The sequence below is a fragment of the Schistocerca americana genome, chromosome 9, assembly GCF_021461395.2.
Source record: "Schistocerca americana isolate TAMUIC-IGC-003095 chromosome 9, iqSchAmer2.1, whole genome shotgun sequence".
NCBI classification, from domain to species: Eukaryota; Metazoa; Arthropoda; class Insecta; order Orthoptera; family Acrididae; genus Schistocerca; species Schistocerca americana.
In genome coordinates, this window is record NC_060127.1 from 121,311,594 (window position 1) to 121,329,258 (window position 17,665).

At 44.3% G+C, this 17,665-nt stretch overlaps 1 protein-coding gene across 1 annotated transcript in view; it reads left to right on the plus strand.

Annotated features, from left to right (window-relative positions):
- LOC124551017 (esterase FE4-like) overlaps positions 1-17,665 on the plus strand; it is a 290,102-nt gene that overhangs the window by 24,305 nt on the left and 248,132 nt on the right. The window contains exons 3-4 of the mRNA XM_047125864.1: positions 331-490; positions 10,836-11,021. Of these exons, the coding sequence (XP_046981820.1) occupies positions 331-490; positions 10,836-11,021 (346 nt within the window). The remainder of the gene's footprint in view (positions 1-330; positions 491-10,835; positions 11,022-17,665) is intronic.

Below are 17,665 nucleotides of genomic sequence, written 5' to 3' on the forward strand. Positions count from 1 at the left end.
ATGCGGCCAATGTCTTCGTCTCTCTTAAAATCTCAATCTTAATTGCTTTTTATTGCTCGAGTTATCACCATGCGTCCAAAAAACCTGTACTATCCAACCCTCCTCATTTTGTACCTTCTGTTATTTTCGCTTTCATATCTTTGTTATCATGTAATTTCATGGTTTTAGTTTTCTTTATGCTGATTTTCATTCTGTACATTTGCAATCTACCCTCAAGTCTGGATTCGGTACTCTTGTAATTCATCATCAAGTCCGGATAGTGTTCTTTAAAGAGAGATACTGTTTTATCTCCAAGTAGAACTGTCTACTACGTTGTGCTTTATCCTCCAGCTGCCGTCAGAGAGCTCTGGCGGCCTGCTGCCAGTGATGTTTATGGTCCACGGAGGAGGACTGGCCATTCTGTCGGGCAATGAGGACTTAGCCCGCCCAGATTTCCTCGTAGAGAAGGGTGTCGTCTACGTGTCCTTCAACTACCGCCTTGGAGTACTGGGTGAGTACATAAAAACGTCATCCAACTGATTCAAGTTAACGTGAGCTGGTGACATTGTGAGAATGAAGAACTATAGACGAGATATCAATTTTAAAACTTTCGTCGCATACTGATTGTTCTGAGAAATTCGGGCGAACTGTTGGGTGTCAGTAAATTTCTGCCACGATCTTTCGGCTTAGGGTCTTGTGGCCACCTTCAGACTACTAAATCCTGAAATGTTCTATTTAAGATCATACATTGTGTAGCCAGGAGTCACTGCAAATGGGTTTCTTGACTGGATGTGTTTTGCTGCAAATCTGTGTACTTCAGATGTTCAAATGTGGGTGAAATCCTATGGGACTTAACTGCTGAGGTCATCACACCCTAATCTTACACCTTACTTAACCTAAATTATCCTAAGGACCAACACACCCACCCATGCCCGAGGGAGGACTCGAACCTCCGCCGGGACCAGCCGCACAGTCCATAACTGTAGCGCCTTTAGACCGCTCGGCTAATCCCGCGCAAATCTGTGTACTGCTGAGAACGTTCACCACGGTGAAAACCCACCCCATCGATGCCAGATCTGAAACGCACGCTAAATCACGCAGGGCTAACAGGTAATTAGAGCTGTGGAAAGGGCCAAGGGAGTTGCGGTCGGATACATTTCACAATTGTAATTAATTATCATTTCGTTCACAAATACACAATTCTAAGAATTAAATTTGCTTCGCGGCCGTGGTGAACATGAAACAAGCATGGGGAGCGGCTGAAGGCCGCCGGATTAAATGTGTGTGTGTGTGTGTGTGAAATCTTATGGGACTTAACTGCTAAGGTCATGAGTCCCTAAGCTTACACACTACTTAACCTAAATTATCCTAGGGACAAACACACACACCCATGCCCGAGGGAGGGCTCGAACCTCCGCCGGGATCAGCCGCACAGTCCATGACTGCAGCGCCTCAGACCGCCCGGCTAATCCCGCGCGGCCGGGATTAAATCTTCAAAATTCCAAATATACTATGATGATTACTGAAGGCAGAAGGCCACAATGTTTTAAGATGCTAGCAGGGGTTATGACCCACAAGGTGCACAGAAAGAGATAAACAAACGCAGTAAGATGGCTGAAGGCCGCAAAGTTAAATTCTGCAAATTAAGGAAATATATATTGCAACAGTCGGTAAAACAATACATTAAGTTTAAAAATTTCCTTTTTGCAACACCAACGCCGAAAGCCCCAAAATAGCTTGTAAAATCTTTCAGAGGAAATTTCAATAACCTTTTAAAAACAGAAGGCGATAATATGTGGAATTGAAGGAAAATCTGAGAGCGTGTTTCCAGGGTTAAAGGCCCACAACTAACCTTGACAAATTAAAAATATAAAATACAGTTAAACAACAACAACATTAACACAGCCAAAAGGATAGTTAACGGCACTCAAGAGTCTCCAGTGGATCGGTCTGCCTTCCTTCACTTAGGCGAGACAGGTGGTGAGTCCAACTACACTTAATTCGTGCCAACCCAACCAAGGGACAGCCACGCACCGACCAGCCAACCGCTTGCTTGCCACGACGGTGTACACGAGAATTCAAGGCCCCAAAACGTTACTGGTATTGCTATCCCCAAACAAACGTGTATGTGAACTGAGCTGCCAAAACTACACACCATGTTGGGCACCAACAACAGGTGAAAAGACACTGCCTAAAAATTACGTTAGCGGCCAGGGCAGGTAACCAGAACACTAACGGCCAGAAGGCAGAAAATTCCCCTGATGACTATGGGTAAATTAATATGATCAATTCCACCTGATGGCGGCTACCTCGAACACTTCACTCGTTGGCGCTCACAGGAAACCTCCACAACAACAACGCCGGAACCAACAACGTTATGCTGAAAACCACTTAACCTTCACGTCCTGGGTCGGTGAGCGACGATACTCGTACCGGTCAAGACAGCTCCAGACAGACTCCAACACTGCACAGAGACCGCCAGCGGCACAGTCGACTATCCCGCACGGAGATGTCCTCGGACCAACAGACCGACCAACAATCCACCAAAAGGCTTAAGTGATGCGTGGCGGCAACGGTCGGGCGGGCGATGCCCACGCAGGGCTCACTGTTGATGCAAGCTGGCGACTGGCTGGCCCGGGCTGCGCTCCACACGCGTCGCAACTGACTGCCAGGGACCAACTCACGACTCGAAATGCGGCGTGAACTCTCCCCCTCGCACGTTCCGACTGGTGCCACGACAGATGACAACCGCGAAGTCATAGCAGCCGAGCAAAGATCCTATCAGAGGGGATATACCGATACGCGCTATATCGCCGATGACGGAGAACAGCAATTCAGTAACGCCAGTAATTTAAATCAACGTCATGAGATGGAAATATGTTAAAATAGGGCGTAAAAATACGAAATGGTGGGAGAGCGAGCCATGCACGGCTCAAGATCGATCATTTTGATACAGCAGAATCCCAGAAGGACACCGGCTGCTCAGAGCTCCAGGTTTTTCTACGACACGATTCCATGCATTATCAAACTTCAGCATCCTGATTACCATCAGATGGTTGTGTTTCCACTTATTCCATGGCAATGGAGCTCCGAAAGTTTGAAGTATTTGCCGCAGGTATTGCACGATTGTATTTCATCGCATTATGAGCAGAAATGCAGCGATTCACAGGGTTGAGAGGAGACACCTCTGTCCGAAGTCGGGATAGCTGTTGGGGACCTTTGAAGCGCTTCGACGCTAGTGCAACATTATTAGAGTTCATTCAATTATCCGCAATGTTTACAAGTCGTCATTCTTTCGCTCCAGCCTCGGCTGTTATTCATTCGGCTGCATGTTGGACTCTGGCTGATATTCGTTGTCAGCTCAGTGGCTGCACTCCCAGGAGAAGGTGTCAGCGATTCTGGTTCCGCAGTGGGTTGCCGGCGAGAAGTGGCGGCCATTGCCCAGCGTGAAATGATCTCGCACTGGCTTCCAGAGTGTCCTCGACCCCACTCCAAATTCTACGATAACCCTTGATGACCCACCCACAATGTACACTCTTTGACATAAAACTCGACCGGCGGCCGGCCGCTTCAGAAGCTAAGTCCGCGCCGATCGCGACGTAGGACAAACTGACCACCTCGTTAATTCTCTAAGTCCGGCTATCTGCACAATCTGGCAACACTGTAGACTGCGGCACTTCCTGGAGGACGTCTTGTCCGATGTTAGAGAACGCAGAGCCTGTTTACACCCGTGGTCAAGCGGTAGCACGCGTTCTTTCTGTCTATGATGGCTGTGGATCGAGACCAGCTAGAGTGAAACATTTTTATAGACTTTTCTGTCTGAATGGTGAACACGCGAATTTAATGGTAGCACAGATTCAATCTATTTCACTTTCTGACACACCGATAACAAAATTTTACCCAGTAAGCATTTTGCGGCAGATTTCTAGTATGCGGCAAAGCTCCGAGATCCACTTGCTGGCTACCGGCAGCGGCCGTGGCGACAGCAGCGGCGCTGCACTCCCCCGTTCTTTATCGAAAGCGCCTGCTACCGCTCATCGCTTTTGATAATTTAAAACGCTTTATTATCATTAAATGTTGCTAATATATTTTTAAATGTTGCTAAACAGAAAATTTCTACGATTTTCGCTCACGCTCGAAAGCAACGGAGAATTACTGTATTACATTAATCGGCAAGAGCTGAGTATGGCCTGAAATTAATTTTATAGACTGAGACGAAAGTGATAGTTGAGGTCATCACATTTAAACCAGAAAATGATATCGCTTTTGAGGCTTCAGAGAACGGAAAGGAACTGCTAACGCTGGTGTCAGGAAAACTCTACAGTTAAATGCTATTGCAAAAGTTTAGAAGAGAGGAAGTATATTAATCAACATGTTCACTTCATAAACAACCTCTTGACATGTTAGACCTATATGACGAACGAAGCTCAAATTCGTATCGTTTCCGAAACTAGTTCACAGTGAACCACCTTGGCATTTGCAAAGCAGACATCCGTGATATTAACATAATTTACTAAGTCGACATTGCACGAAGATTTGTGTGTAAAGGCATTCCTCAGATTTCGTATAAGGAAGTTTTACTAGCAGTTTGCAACTCCATTAATTAAAATGGAATATAAAAAGGTTGTGTTCATCGGCTTTCTCCCAGATTGGAACTGCCATCTCATACAGCACTATCGTCGCAACGCATAACGAAACCACTGAGTTAACGACACACTGGGCGTAACAGGTGGACTATAGTCATTGCGATATTGCCTGAGCCTCAAAACGCAATAGGTGTTACTTTTCTAAGGAAAGCGTAGTTGATCAACACCACAGGATAAGTGAGATACATAAAGTTGACAATGGGAGGACAGATACGCTGGCACAACTCTGCAACTACTCCTGTTGATTTAACACAGTGTTTCCAGAAAAACTGGTGCTGCGGGATCGAAAATGTAGTACGGACTTTGCCACAGTAGCAGAGAGCTGCTAATTTCAGACCATGACCGTGGATCACACTTGGGTCAGCTGCTGGTTAAACTGCTGCAACTGTAAATGGAAGACTTTGTTTGATGGTTTTGTGCTGATGCAGTCTGAATAAATTATGCCATTGGATAAAAAAACCGTTTAGAGACCTAACCCTCGAGGAGGGGAGGGAGGGGAGAGGCAGAGTGGTCTGCTTCATGATTTCCAAGCAAAAAAAACACACAGGAAGGGTTCAAACGACTACTTTCTTGCAGAGACATGAATTTAGAATCTACTGATCGTTTAGGGGCCAAACAAGAGGGTAACATTATGGAAACAATGATCAGGCTACTTAGTATATAAGAGAGCATACAGATTTCAGGGAGGAAACGTATGAAGACGCAGACTTCCTCCTTATCCATATGTGCGACATATCTTTCGTGTTAACGAAAGTAATATCCCGCTTTACCTCTTCTTAAATCTCAAATGAAATGAATACCCTGAGGAATCGAATATTTGTTAACTGTGTCTCTTTTTGCTTCCATCCCTACCTACAAAAGCTTAAGATGTATTTTTACTTCGTCTGTAGTTTGAGATGATTATGAAGGTTACGAAAAATTATTTTATATGCTTTATGCTGAATGAGAAACACTGAAGCATTCGTTTGGATTTCCTATGTTGAAATGATATAATGTCAGTTGTCAACAGCCTTCTCCCACGCCGGAAGCTGAAACTTGTATAATTCTGGATTAATGATAACTGAATGCCTCAAATGTATACATAGACCACAAGGCGACATCAGAAACTATTAGGAGAGAACGCCGCATAAAAACCGAACGTGCGCGAGCGTCTCCCCTGTGAAGAACCGTATCGGAGAATCACGGCAAGCATTTCGCTGAAGAGCTGCCTCGTAAGAGAGCTGAGGGTAGGCAGCGTCGTAGCAAGTATTTGTCAACACTGTGAGAGTGCATTTACTTCCGTGTTAAGCCCGGCATTACCTCGCTAAATTCACTTGGCATTCGTATTTCACATCGAAGACTCATACGATATAACCCACTGTAAGACGAGACATTTAGAAAGTATTTTTAATTTCTGGACTCCAACAACGGCGTTCTTCACATGTGTAACACCTGTTTGTGTGTTTAATGTTGCGATTTGAGGCTCAGGCAATATCGCAATGACTATAGTCCGCCTCTTGCGGCCAGTGTGTCGTTAACTCAGTGGTTTCGCTATGCGTTGCGACGATAGTGCTATATGAGATGGCAGTTCCAATCTGAGAGAAAGCCGCTGAAGACGACCTTTTTATATTCCATTTTAATTAGTGGAGTTACAAACTGCTAGTAAAAATTCCTTACACGAAATCTGAGGAATGCCTTTACGCACAAATCTTCGTGCAATTTCGACTTAGTAAATTATGTTAATATCACGGATGTCTGCTTTGCAAATGCCAAGGTGCTTCACTGTAACCTAGTTTCGGAAAAGATTCAAACCGACTGTCAACGATACGAATTTGAGCTTTGTTCGTCATATAGGTCTAACATGTCAGGAGGTTGTTTATGAAGTGAACATGTTGATTAATATACTTCCTCTCTTCTAAACTTTTGCAATAGCATTTAACTGTAGAGTTTTTCTGTCACCGGCGTTAGTAATTCCTTTCCGTTCTCGGAAACCTCAAAAACAATAATTCTTTCTGGTTTAAATCTGATGACATTAACTATCATTTCCGATCAACGTTAAATACTTCATGAACCCATACATGGAACTCGAAATATGCAGCGTTCCTGCACTGCTACAGAGCATGCATTGCAAGGTGTTCACACAGTCTATCGCATAGACTTACCAGAAGGAATGAAACAGAAACGGTAATACACTTTACACCACAGAAGCTCCCTCTGCCTTGACGAAAACATCCGAATATTGGCCAAAAGTTGCACAAATAATTGACTTTGGAAGAAAAAGAAGTGAGGTATGAAGCATTTATAAATTCATAGAATGGAATGTGTTGGTTTAATTTCGTCCCACTCTATAAAATTAATTTCGGGCCATACTCAGCTCTTGCCGATTAATATAATAGAGTAATCTCCGTTTCTTTCGAACATGAATGGAAATCGTAGAAATTTTCTGTGGAGCAACATTTAATAATAATAAAGCGTTTTAAATTATCAAAAGCGATGAGCGGTAGCAGGCGCTTTCGATAAAGAACGGGGGAGTGCAGCGCCGCTGCTGTCGCCACGGCCGCTGCCGGCAACCAGCAAGTGGATCTCGGAGCTTTGCCGCATACGGCGTCCAGAGGAGGACGGTCTTCGAGAAATCTGCCGCAAAATGCTTACTGGATAAAATTTTGTCATCGGAATGTCAGAAAGTAAAATAGATTGAATCTGCGCTACCATTAAATTCATGTCTTCACCATTCAGACAGAAGAGGCTACAAAAATGTTTTACCCCAGCTGGTCTCGAACCACAGACATTGCATACAGAAAGAACGCATGGTACCACTTGAGCACGGGCGTAAACCAACTACATTTTCACTAACATCGGACAAGACGTCCTCCAGGAACTGCCGCAGTCTACAGTGTTGCCAGATTGTGCAGATAGCCGGACTTAGAGAATTAGCGAGGTGGTCAGTTTATTTGTCCCATGTCGCGATCGGCGCGGACTTAGCCTCTGCAGCGGCCGGCCGCCGGTCGAGTTTTATGTCAAAGAGTGTACCTGGTGTCAGTAGTCGTGTGATCGGTTGATCTACTCCACGCCACTGGTAGGTTTCAGCACCCAAAGACTCCTGGGTATTGAACAAGGACGTCTACTCCAAGAAGCCCTTTTGCTGGCAGCAGTGTGCAGTGTGCTGTTGTCGTAAGATAGACAGTCCTGGAGAATCTAGGACTGTAATCATGGAATCAAGTTCTGTTAGTGTGAATAACATCGATCCCACGATCAACACATGATCGGAATGGAGTGCTTTGGTAAACAGAGCTCACATGAGGCTATGACACAAGGTTTAGCTCATAATGAACACATGGGTCCGCCGGCCGGAGTGGCCGAGCGGTTCTAGGCGCTACAGTCTGGAACAGCGCGACCGCTACGGTCGCAGGTTAGAATCCTGCCTTGAGCATGGATGTGTGTGATGTCCTTAGGTTAGTTAGGTTTAAGTAGTTCTAAGTTCTAGGGGACTGATGACCTCAGCAGTTAAGTCCCATAGTGCTCAGAGCGTTTTGAACACATGGGTCCTCCTTGCTCTGCTTCATTTATTTAGCTGTTCCTCGTTATGTGCTCTTGTCAAAGAGATAGAATATCTTGTAACATGTCTTATGAGCTAAAGAATACACTTGCCTCATTTCCTTTGGTTTTTGTCACAGTCTCCTTTCTGCCAAACGTGTATCCTCACTTCTTAGACTGTGTCATAATGTGCCTACAACCTGACCCACTGGCGTGTTTTAATATTTTTTTCTAATTTCTACCTCTCGCTATTCTGTGCAGTAACAGCACTCTCTCATGGTGGATTTGCTGGGTTGGAGGAGCCGAGTATGCTGTTGGTCACATAAAATGTGCTAATGAAAAGTGCAGATAGTTTTCTTTGTACAAGACCTGCTGCACTCACACCAGAATTTTACGAATACCGGCCTTATGAAGCTGTGACTCTCCTTTCACCGATTTTTCTGTGACTCTTCTTTGACCGATTTTTGGTAGTAGATTGAACATCACTCTAATCTTACATTTTCGAAGGATTCTGCCTACGTTCCCGGATATATTTCGTCTTGAAGGCCCGCTGTACATACGTCTGTACTGCTCGCCTTATCAGCTGAGATGAACATCCACTTTCCTGTAAAACAAGTGCCACTATTAGCCCTATACATACGTGTGTATACGAGCAGGCTTTCGAAATACTGAATGACCAAGTGTCCCATTGCTCTTACGTGCACTAAGACGCTTGAAAGCTGCAGACAACCTTCTTTAATTTTGTTTTTTCACGTATGGAATTCAGGCTTAGGAGAAGCTCTGGTAGACAGTGGTAGGTTATTTCTGTTTTAAAATGCAATTTCCTTAGCCTTTAATATAAAGGGAGTGGAAGGTCTTGACCCATACAGCGACCATTTCATTTCAACATATTCATTTGCATCATAGATAGATCATTAAGAGAATTACAATCTAAAATCAGATAATAATTTCTTTAAGAAATACCATTCAGGCAGACTTTACAAACTGCTTGTTACATAAAACCACAAATGAATTAATTTCCTTAAAAACATTTAAAAACCCGTCACTCAGGCCAATTTTACAAACTGCTTGTTATATGAAACCACAAGCGAATTAATCTCTTTGCAAACATCTAAAAAACCGCCACTCGGGCCAAGTAAATCATTTAAAATAAACTTTACATCCAATAACCAGGAAATCAATTATTATTTCCACATAGATTGAAAATCGACCCTCCCGGGCGAGATATTACCAAACAACTTTACAGCGTTACAGACAGTTTGATCAATAATAACCCAGTTATTTCCCCATCAAAATTGACACACGCCACTAAGGCTGAATTACACCACAATTGTAGAAAACGGTGTCAATTAAGACACATTCTTCTAGAAATCCCTCAAAATTCTTACGAGAAATATTTAAAACATTTAAACTGGGCAACCTTGCAGAGCCTCCACAAGTTTTAGAAAACTGCAGCTTGTACAACAACAGGGAACCAAACAACCCTTCCTTCACCTTAATACTCAAACTTATACAGAAAACTACTTCGATAAAATAAAACTGATTTCATTCCATTAAGTAGAACCACGTATACGAATGATACAAACAGAACTGGCTCATTAAAACACAAGCATCACATGGAACACCTTATGTGGGCCTGTAAGGTACCTCACGGCAATCTTTAGACACGGAATATAGATCGTTCGGTAAGGCTGCGCACACGTATCATTGTTTTAGACACTTGCCAACTGAAGTAAGAACAACACTATTAAGGAGCGAAGCACACACTTAATAAGAGGCATGAAATATCACATCACAGACCTTGCAAAGCTTTGCTACCTCAGGTGCAATCATCATTATATTTCACTAATCGTTGGTAGGACTTGAATTACTTAACTTGATGCCAGCTGCTGGATCGATGTGGCGGAGACGCCAGACGCTGCTTAGTCCGATGGTAACAGCGTGTTCCTTCACGGAAGCGAGCACATGCATAGCTTCAAGAAGTTGACCAGAAGCCACAGCGCCGGCCCGCTGTTACTGACCCCAGTACGATCAGGCGCTACCTGAAGCCCGTATTCAGGCACACTGTGCTCGCTGCCGTCTCTCCAACGTCTCGCTAATACGCGCACTTCCGCGTGCCGTGCCCGACGTTGTTCTCCCCCTTCCACTCGGCACTGCCCGCTATGTTCTGAGCCGACCCAGGCTCCAAACTTCAGCCGAGGGAATCGATAGTGCCCAAGCCAAAGATATCCCTGGCGCCAATCCAGCCACGGCTCAGCCAGTCCAAATAAATGAAGCCAAACTGTAAATGTGTCGCCAACATAGCACCAAAATATTGTTGTTTATAAGTTGCTGAGAGAAGTGTTCGCTCTTCGAAATTTTCCATGAAACTGTTCGCCACCTGGTGGGACGAAGAGCTCCCCATGACCGTCAGATCGTTCGAAAGAAGTTAAATAAAAAGTATGTTGATGAGCGAGTGAACTCGAAAAGTGCTGTCATGTCAGTCTCAAACATGTTACCGGTGACCTACAGGGAGCACACTAGAGGCTCTTCTGTAAAAAAGAGGCAAGACAGTAATATTGCAAGGCGTCCAAAACGATCTGCATTGAGATATCTTGGCAGCCAGATTTGACATAACCTCAGTTCGCCCGAAATTTTATAAAACGATACGATCGAGGTTTTAAGCAGCTCTGGTGATTTTTGTGTGTGGCGCTGCAGGCTTCCTGAGCACCGGGGACCGTGTGGTGCCGGGGAACATGGGCTTCAAGGACCAGGTGATGGCGCTGCGCTGGGTCAAGGACAACATCGCCAGCTTCGGTGGCGATCCCAACAACGTCACCATCTTCGGAGTCAGCGCAGGAGGATGGTCCTGCCACTCTCTGGTCTTGTCGCCGTTGACAAAGGGTACGTAAATAGTTGTAACTTGCCTCAGTAGTAATTTTTCCTTCAAGGCCCACTCTGTTTAGGAAAATGTTGTTGTTGTTGTGGTCTTCAGTCCAGAGACAGGTTTGATGCAACTCTCCATGCTACTCTATCCTGTGCAAGCTTCTTCATCTCCCAGTACTTACTGCAACCTACATCCTTCTGAATCTGCTTAGTGTATTCATCTCTTGGTCTCCCTCCACCCTCTGCGCTGCCCTCCAATACTACATTGGCGATCCCTTGATGCAACAGAATGTGTCCTACCAGCCGATCCCTTCTTCTAGTCAAGTTGTGCCACAAATTTTTCTTCTCCCCAACTTTAGTCAATGCCTCCTCGTTAGTTATGTGATCTACCCATCTAATCGTCAGCATTCTTCTGTAGCACCACATTTCGAAAGCTTGTATTCTCTTTTTATCTAAACTATTTATCGTCCACGTGCCACTTCCATACATGGCTACACTCCATACAAACACTTTCAGAAAAGACTTCCTGACACTTAAAATCTATACTCGATGTTAACAAATTTCTTTTCTTCAGAAAGGCTTTCCTTGCCATTGCCAGTCTACATTTTATATCGTCTGTACTTCGACCATCATCAGTTATTTTGCTCCTCAAATAGCAAAACTCATTTACTACTTTAGGCATCTCATTTCCTAATCTAATACCCTCATCATCACCCAATTTAATTCGATTGCATTCCATTATCCTCGTTTTGATTTTGTTGATGTTCATCTTATATCTTCCTTTCAAGACACTGTCCATTCCGTTCAGCTGTTCTTCAAGGTCCTTTTCTATCTCTGACAGAATTACAGTGTCATCGGCAAACCTCAAAGTTTTTATTTGTTCGCCATGGATTTTAATTCCTACTCCGAATTTTTCTTTTGTTTTTTCTTTCCTTTGCTGCTTGTTCAATATACAGATTGAATAACATCGTGGTTAGGCTACAACCCTGTCTCACTCCCTTCCCAACCACTGCTTCCCTTTCATGCCCCTCGACTCTTACAACTGCCATCTGGTTTCTGTACAAATTGTAAATAGCCTTTCGCTTCCTGTAATTTACCCCTGACACCTTCTGACTTTGAAAGAGAATATTCTCGTCAACATTTGGAACCCTCCGTTCCGCAAGTCTCTAGAGGAACGGAGGGTTCCAAATGATTGGAAAAGAGCACAGATAGTCCCAGTCTTCAAGAAGGGTCGTCGAGCAGATGCGCAAAACTATAGACCTATATCTCTTACGTCGATCTCTTGTAGAATTTTTGAACATGTTTTTTGCTCGCGTATCATGTCATTTCTGGAAACCCAGAATCTACTATGTAGGAATCAACATGGATTCCGGAAACAGCGATCGTGTGAGACCCAACTCGCCTTATTTGTTCATGAGACCCAGAAAATATTAGATACAGGCTCCCAGGTAGATGCTATTTTTCTTGACTTCCGGAAGGCGTTCGATACAGTTCCGCACTGTCGCCTGATAAACAAAGTAAGAGCCTACGGAATATCAGACCAGCTGTGTGGCTGGATTGAAGAGTTTTTAGCAAACAGAACACAGCATGTTGTTATCAATGGAGAGACGTCTACAGACGTTAAAGTAACCTCTGGCGTGCCACAGGGGAGTGTTATGGGACCATTGCTTTTCACAATATATATAAATGACTTAGTAGATAGTGTCGGAAGTTCCATGCGGCTTTTCGCGGATGATGCTGTAGTATACAGAGAAGTTGCTGCATTAGAAAATTGTAGCGAAATACAGGAAGATCTGCAGCGGATAGGCACTTGGTGCAGGGAGTGGCAATTGACCCTTAACATAGACAAATGTAATGTATTGCGAATACATAGAAAGAAGGATCCTTTATTGTGTGATTATATGATAGCGGAACAAACACTGGTAGCAGTTACTTCTGTAAAATATCTGGGAGTATGCGTACGGAACGATTTGAAGTGGAATGATCATATAAAATTAATTGTTGGTAAGGCGGGTACCAGGTTGAGATTCATTGGGAGAGTGCTTAGAAAATGTAGTCCATCAACAAAGGAGGTGGCTTACAAAACACTCGTTCGACCTATACTTGAGTATTGCTCATCAGTGTGGGATCCGTACCAGGTCGGGTTGACGGAGGAGATAGAGAAGATCCAAAGAAGAGCGGCGCGTTTCGTCACTGGGTTATTTGGTAACCGTGATAGCGTTACGGAGATGTTTAATAAACTCAAGTGGCAGACTCTGCAAGAGAGGCGCTCTGCATCGCGGTGTAGCTTGCTCGCCAGGTTTCGAGAGGGTGCGTTTCTGGATGAGGTATCGAATATATTGCTTCCCCCTACTTATACTTCCCGAGGAGATCACGAATGTAAAATTAGAGAGATTAGAGCGCGCACGGAGGCTTTCAGACAGTCGTTCTTCCCGCGAACCATACGCGACTGGAACAGGAAAGGGAGGTAATGACAGTGGCACGTAAAGTGCCCTCCGCCACACACCGTTGGGTGGCTTGCGGAGTATCAATGTAGATGTAGATGTAGAACATTGTCAAAAGCTTTCTCTAAGTCTACAAATGCTAGAAACGTAGGTTTGCCTTTCCTTAATCTTTCTTCTAAGATAAGTCGTAGGGTTAGTATTGCCTCACGTGTTCCAGCATTTCTACAGAATCAACACTGATCTTCCCCGAGATCGGCTTCTACCAGTATTTCCATTTGTCTGTAAAGAATTCGTGTTTAGGAAAATACCATGCTCAATGAAAAATTGTTTGTAGAAATCTGATGTGCGTATCCCACGCTTTGAATGAAAAAGATATCATAGTAGGCCAGTCATACGATTCTTATTTTACTGCAAGCACTTATTTTTAAAGCAGCGAGTGTATTGTGCGAGAATGCTACAGTATATCGTAGTTCCTAGTTACTAAGCGGCACCAAGCATTCTGTGCCCAAACTACAAAAGGTTTATTGTGTCTGTTATCGTAAATAGGAAGCAATGCTCTAAAGACGCTTATTTATCCTAGACTTCAATGGATCTCATCACGAGCTTGAACTCAAACAGAGGGTAAATAATGCATGGGGATAACAGTGGGAAGAAGCACGACGACAGAGAATCTGCGAGTGGTACATACAACTAGCTTCCCTCACAAGAGTGGAGTCCATAGACTGATCTAACAACGCCTGCTACATATACTTTTCCAATCACCCACAAATAATAGATATTAGAGACTCGAATTTTTTTCATGTGCCTCAACGTCCGAAGTTGGTTGTAGATTGATGAGCCGAAAGTTATGACCACTGTTCTCTGCGAGATTCAGTGGCGCCTGTTGCTATTGCGGACATGAGTACTGTAATTGGAGGAAATCAGCGATCGGTATAAAATGCTAAAAATAAGATAAAACCGTCTCGATAACGTGTTCAGATTTTTATTCGTTAGCAATGGGTTTCAGCCCTTTCCCCAGACCATTTTCAGGCTTTTCTCAGCTACAATTCCGTAATAATACATCTTCATTATAGAGGAATGAAAACATGGCTAAACAACGTCATAAAATATAGGATACGATAATTAAAAAGTACGATACTATGACCATTATGGACGGTGCTGACGGCGGACGGAGCGAAATCCGTACAAGTAGGGATGAACTGCTGAATAAGGCAGCTCTAGTCGAGATTATGTACTAGGGGTGTCCAGAAAGTAAGTTCCGATCGGTCGCGAAATGGAAACGACTATGATAATCCGATAAAGCTTTGCACAGATGTTTTGGGCAGTGTCTCTAGTGTGACCCTAGATAGCATCACGTCGGTCTCCTCATTTCTGAGGTCACAGTGAGCGCGTAAAGATGTCTAGAAAATAGTGTCTCCCGCGAAGTAGGAGGACCTGGTCAGAAATTTCACCTGAAGCTATGCAGCCAACATTACATAACTGTCGTGCGTTTTCTTCTTCAAGACAATTCTCAGCCGTATTCTGTAGTGGCAATGGAGATGCTCCTGCATCGTTCTCAATTTGAAATGTTTGATTACCCGCAATACAGCCCGTAATTGACTCCCTCTGAGTTTCTTCTCTGCTCACATGAACCGCTGGCTATGAAGACATTTTGCACAGAAAACGAGCTGTAGGCCAGCGTAGAGAATTGTCGGAATGCACTGGAGGCAGTCTTCTGTGATGAGGGTATTGGAAAGTTGGTACAACGCTACGACGAATGTCTAAGTCTGAATGGCGACTACGTAGAGAAGTAGCTGGAAAGTATAGCTAACTGTTACAAATAAAACAATTCTGATTTTCACTGTGGTTTCCATTTCGCGATCAATCGGAACTTACTTTCTGGACAGCCCTCGTACTACACTGAAGCACCAAAGAAACTGGTATACGCATACGTATTCAAATACAGAGATATGTAAACAGGCAGAAAACGGCGCTACAGTCGGCAACGCCTCTATAAGACAACAAGGTCTGGCGCAGTAGATCGGTTACTGCTGCTACATTGGCAGGTTACCAAGATTTAAGTGAGTCTGAAAGTGGCGTTAGAGCACGAGCGATGGGACACACACAGCGTATCCGATTCTCCCGTACGATCATTTCACGAGTGTACCGTGAATATCAGAAATCCGGTAAAACGTCAAATCTCCGACATCGCTGAGGCCTGAAAAAGATCCTGCAAGAACGGGACCAACGACAACTGAAGAGAATCGTTCCACGTGACAGAAGTGCGACCCTTCCGTAAACTGCTACAGATTTCAACGCTGGGCCATCAACAAGTGTCAGCGTGCGAACCATTCAACGAAAAGTTCATAGATATGACCTTTCGGAACCGAAGGCCCACTCGTATGCACTACACAAGTTTTACGCCTTGCCTGGACCCTTCAGCACGACATTGGACTGTTGATGACTGGAATCATGTTGCCCGATCGGACGAGCCTTCTTTCAAATTGTATGGAGCGGATGGATGTGTACGGGTATGGAGACAACCTCATAAACCCATGGACCCTGCATGTCAGCAGGTGACTGTTCAAGCTGTAATGGTGTGGGCGTGTGCAGTTGGAGTCATATGGGGCCCCTGATACGTCCAGATACGGCTCTGACAGGTGATACGTAGGTAAGCATTCTGTCTGATGACCTGCGTTCATTAATGTCCATTGGGCATTCCGACGGACTTGGGGAATTCCAGCAGGACAATGCGACACCCCACACGTCCAGACTTGCAACAGAGTGACTCCGGGAACACTCTTCCGAGTTTAAACAGCTCTGCTGGCCACCAACTACCTATTCATGAATATTATTGAGCGTATCTGGGATGTCTTGCAACGTGCTGCCCTGAAGAGGTCTCCAAGCCTTTGTACTCTTACCAATTCATAGTGTCATTTCCCTCCAGCGCTACTTCAGACGATAGTCGAGTCCGTGCCACGTCGTGTTGCGGGACTTCCGCGTGCTCACGAAGGCCCTACATGGTATTAGGCAGGTGTACCAGTTTCTTTGGCTCTTCAGTCTATAAGCTCCGCATACCGCCTACAGCATTACATCATTGAGAACCAATGATTCGGCAGATATGCTACTTTGATTGGTTTAGTCGAATTTATAAGAAAAATGAAAGAAATACAAAATTACATACATAAAATTTTACGTGTCTTATCCAATCATAATAAATTTAAGTAAAAGAAACAAAATGACAGGCATGCTTTAATTGTGTGCAGACTGCCACCTATGGGCATTTTTATGTACTCGCTGCAGCTGACAGCTATATTTGGTTGCTATACCAGTGACTTGCAGTATCGTTAGTTGCTCTGCAGCGAGGCCCACCAGAGATACCATGGCAGATGACGTAACGCTGAGGCGGCAGAGGATGTCTGTTGGCTTGGAAGTTGATCTTCGTGGTTCAGTTTTGGTCGACGGTAGTAGCGAAGACTTACTGCCACAGTTGAAGTATAGAGCGTGTAGCTAGTATAAACCTGGATATTTTTATATGTGGTACAAATACCTGTGTGCTGAGTGTTTTTCTCTGCATAAACGGTCTTCCCTCAAACATGTCACATAATTTACTGCTTGATATTTCGTAAGTGCACTACTATATACACAGTATCAAAGCTGACCTCCTGTCCAAGTGGACATAAGTAGTAATGGCATGTTCTTGTCATATGTACTTGGAGGTACTAAACAATCTAAAAACATTCTTCTCGTAATAGCTATAATTACGTAGTTGCAAATGAAGTAAGTACTGATGTAATGTTGTCCAGTGCACTGTCCACGTCCACCAAGGTAAGTGTCTGCTCTTAAACCTATTACACCCGACATAATCGGAGCAGAGTCGAGTGGGAATCATCAGTCCGGCGATACAGGCCGAAAACTGGGAAATCCATAGGCATAAGCAACTTTGGAAACAGGACAGGTGTTTATCGCCCAGCGCCTGAGTCAGGCATCTCAAGAATGGTGTAGCTGGTCGCTGTTTACAAGCTGCTGTCGTTAGACGAAAGAGGGTCAAGGACGTTGAAACCATGACCGGTACTGGACACCCACGCCTCATCGCAGAACGTGGAGTATGGAGAACAGTCCGCTTTGTAAAGCAGGAAACGTGGCAATCTGTGGCATATCTGACAACATAGTCGATGCTGGTGCGGGCACAAATGTTTCCGAGAACGTTGTTCAGCGCACAGTGTCGAACATGGGGCT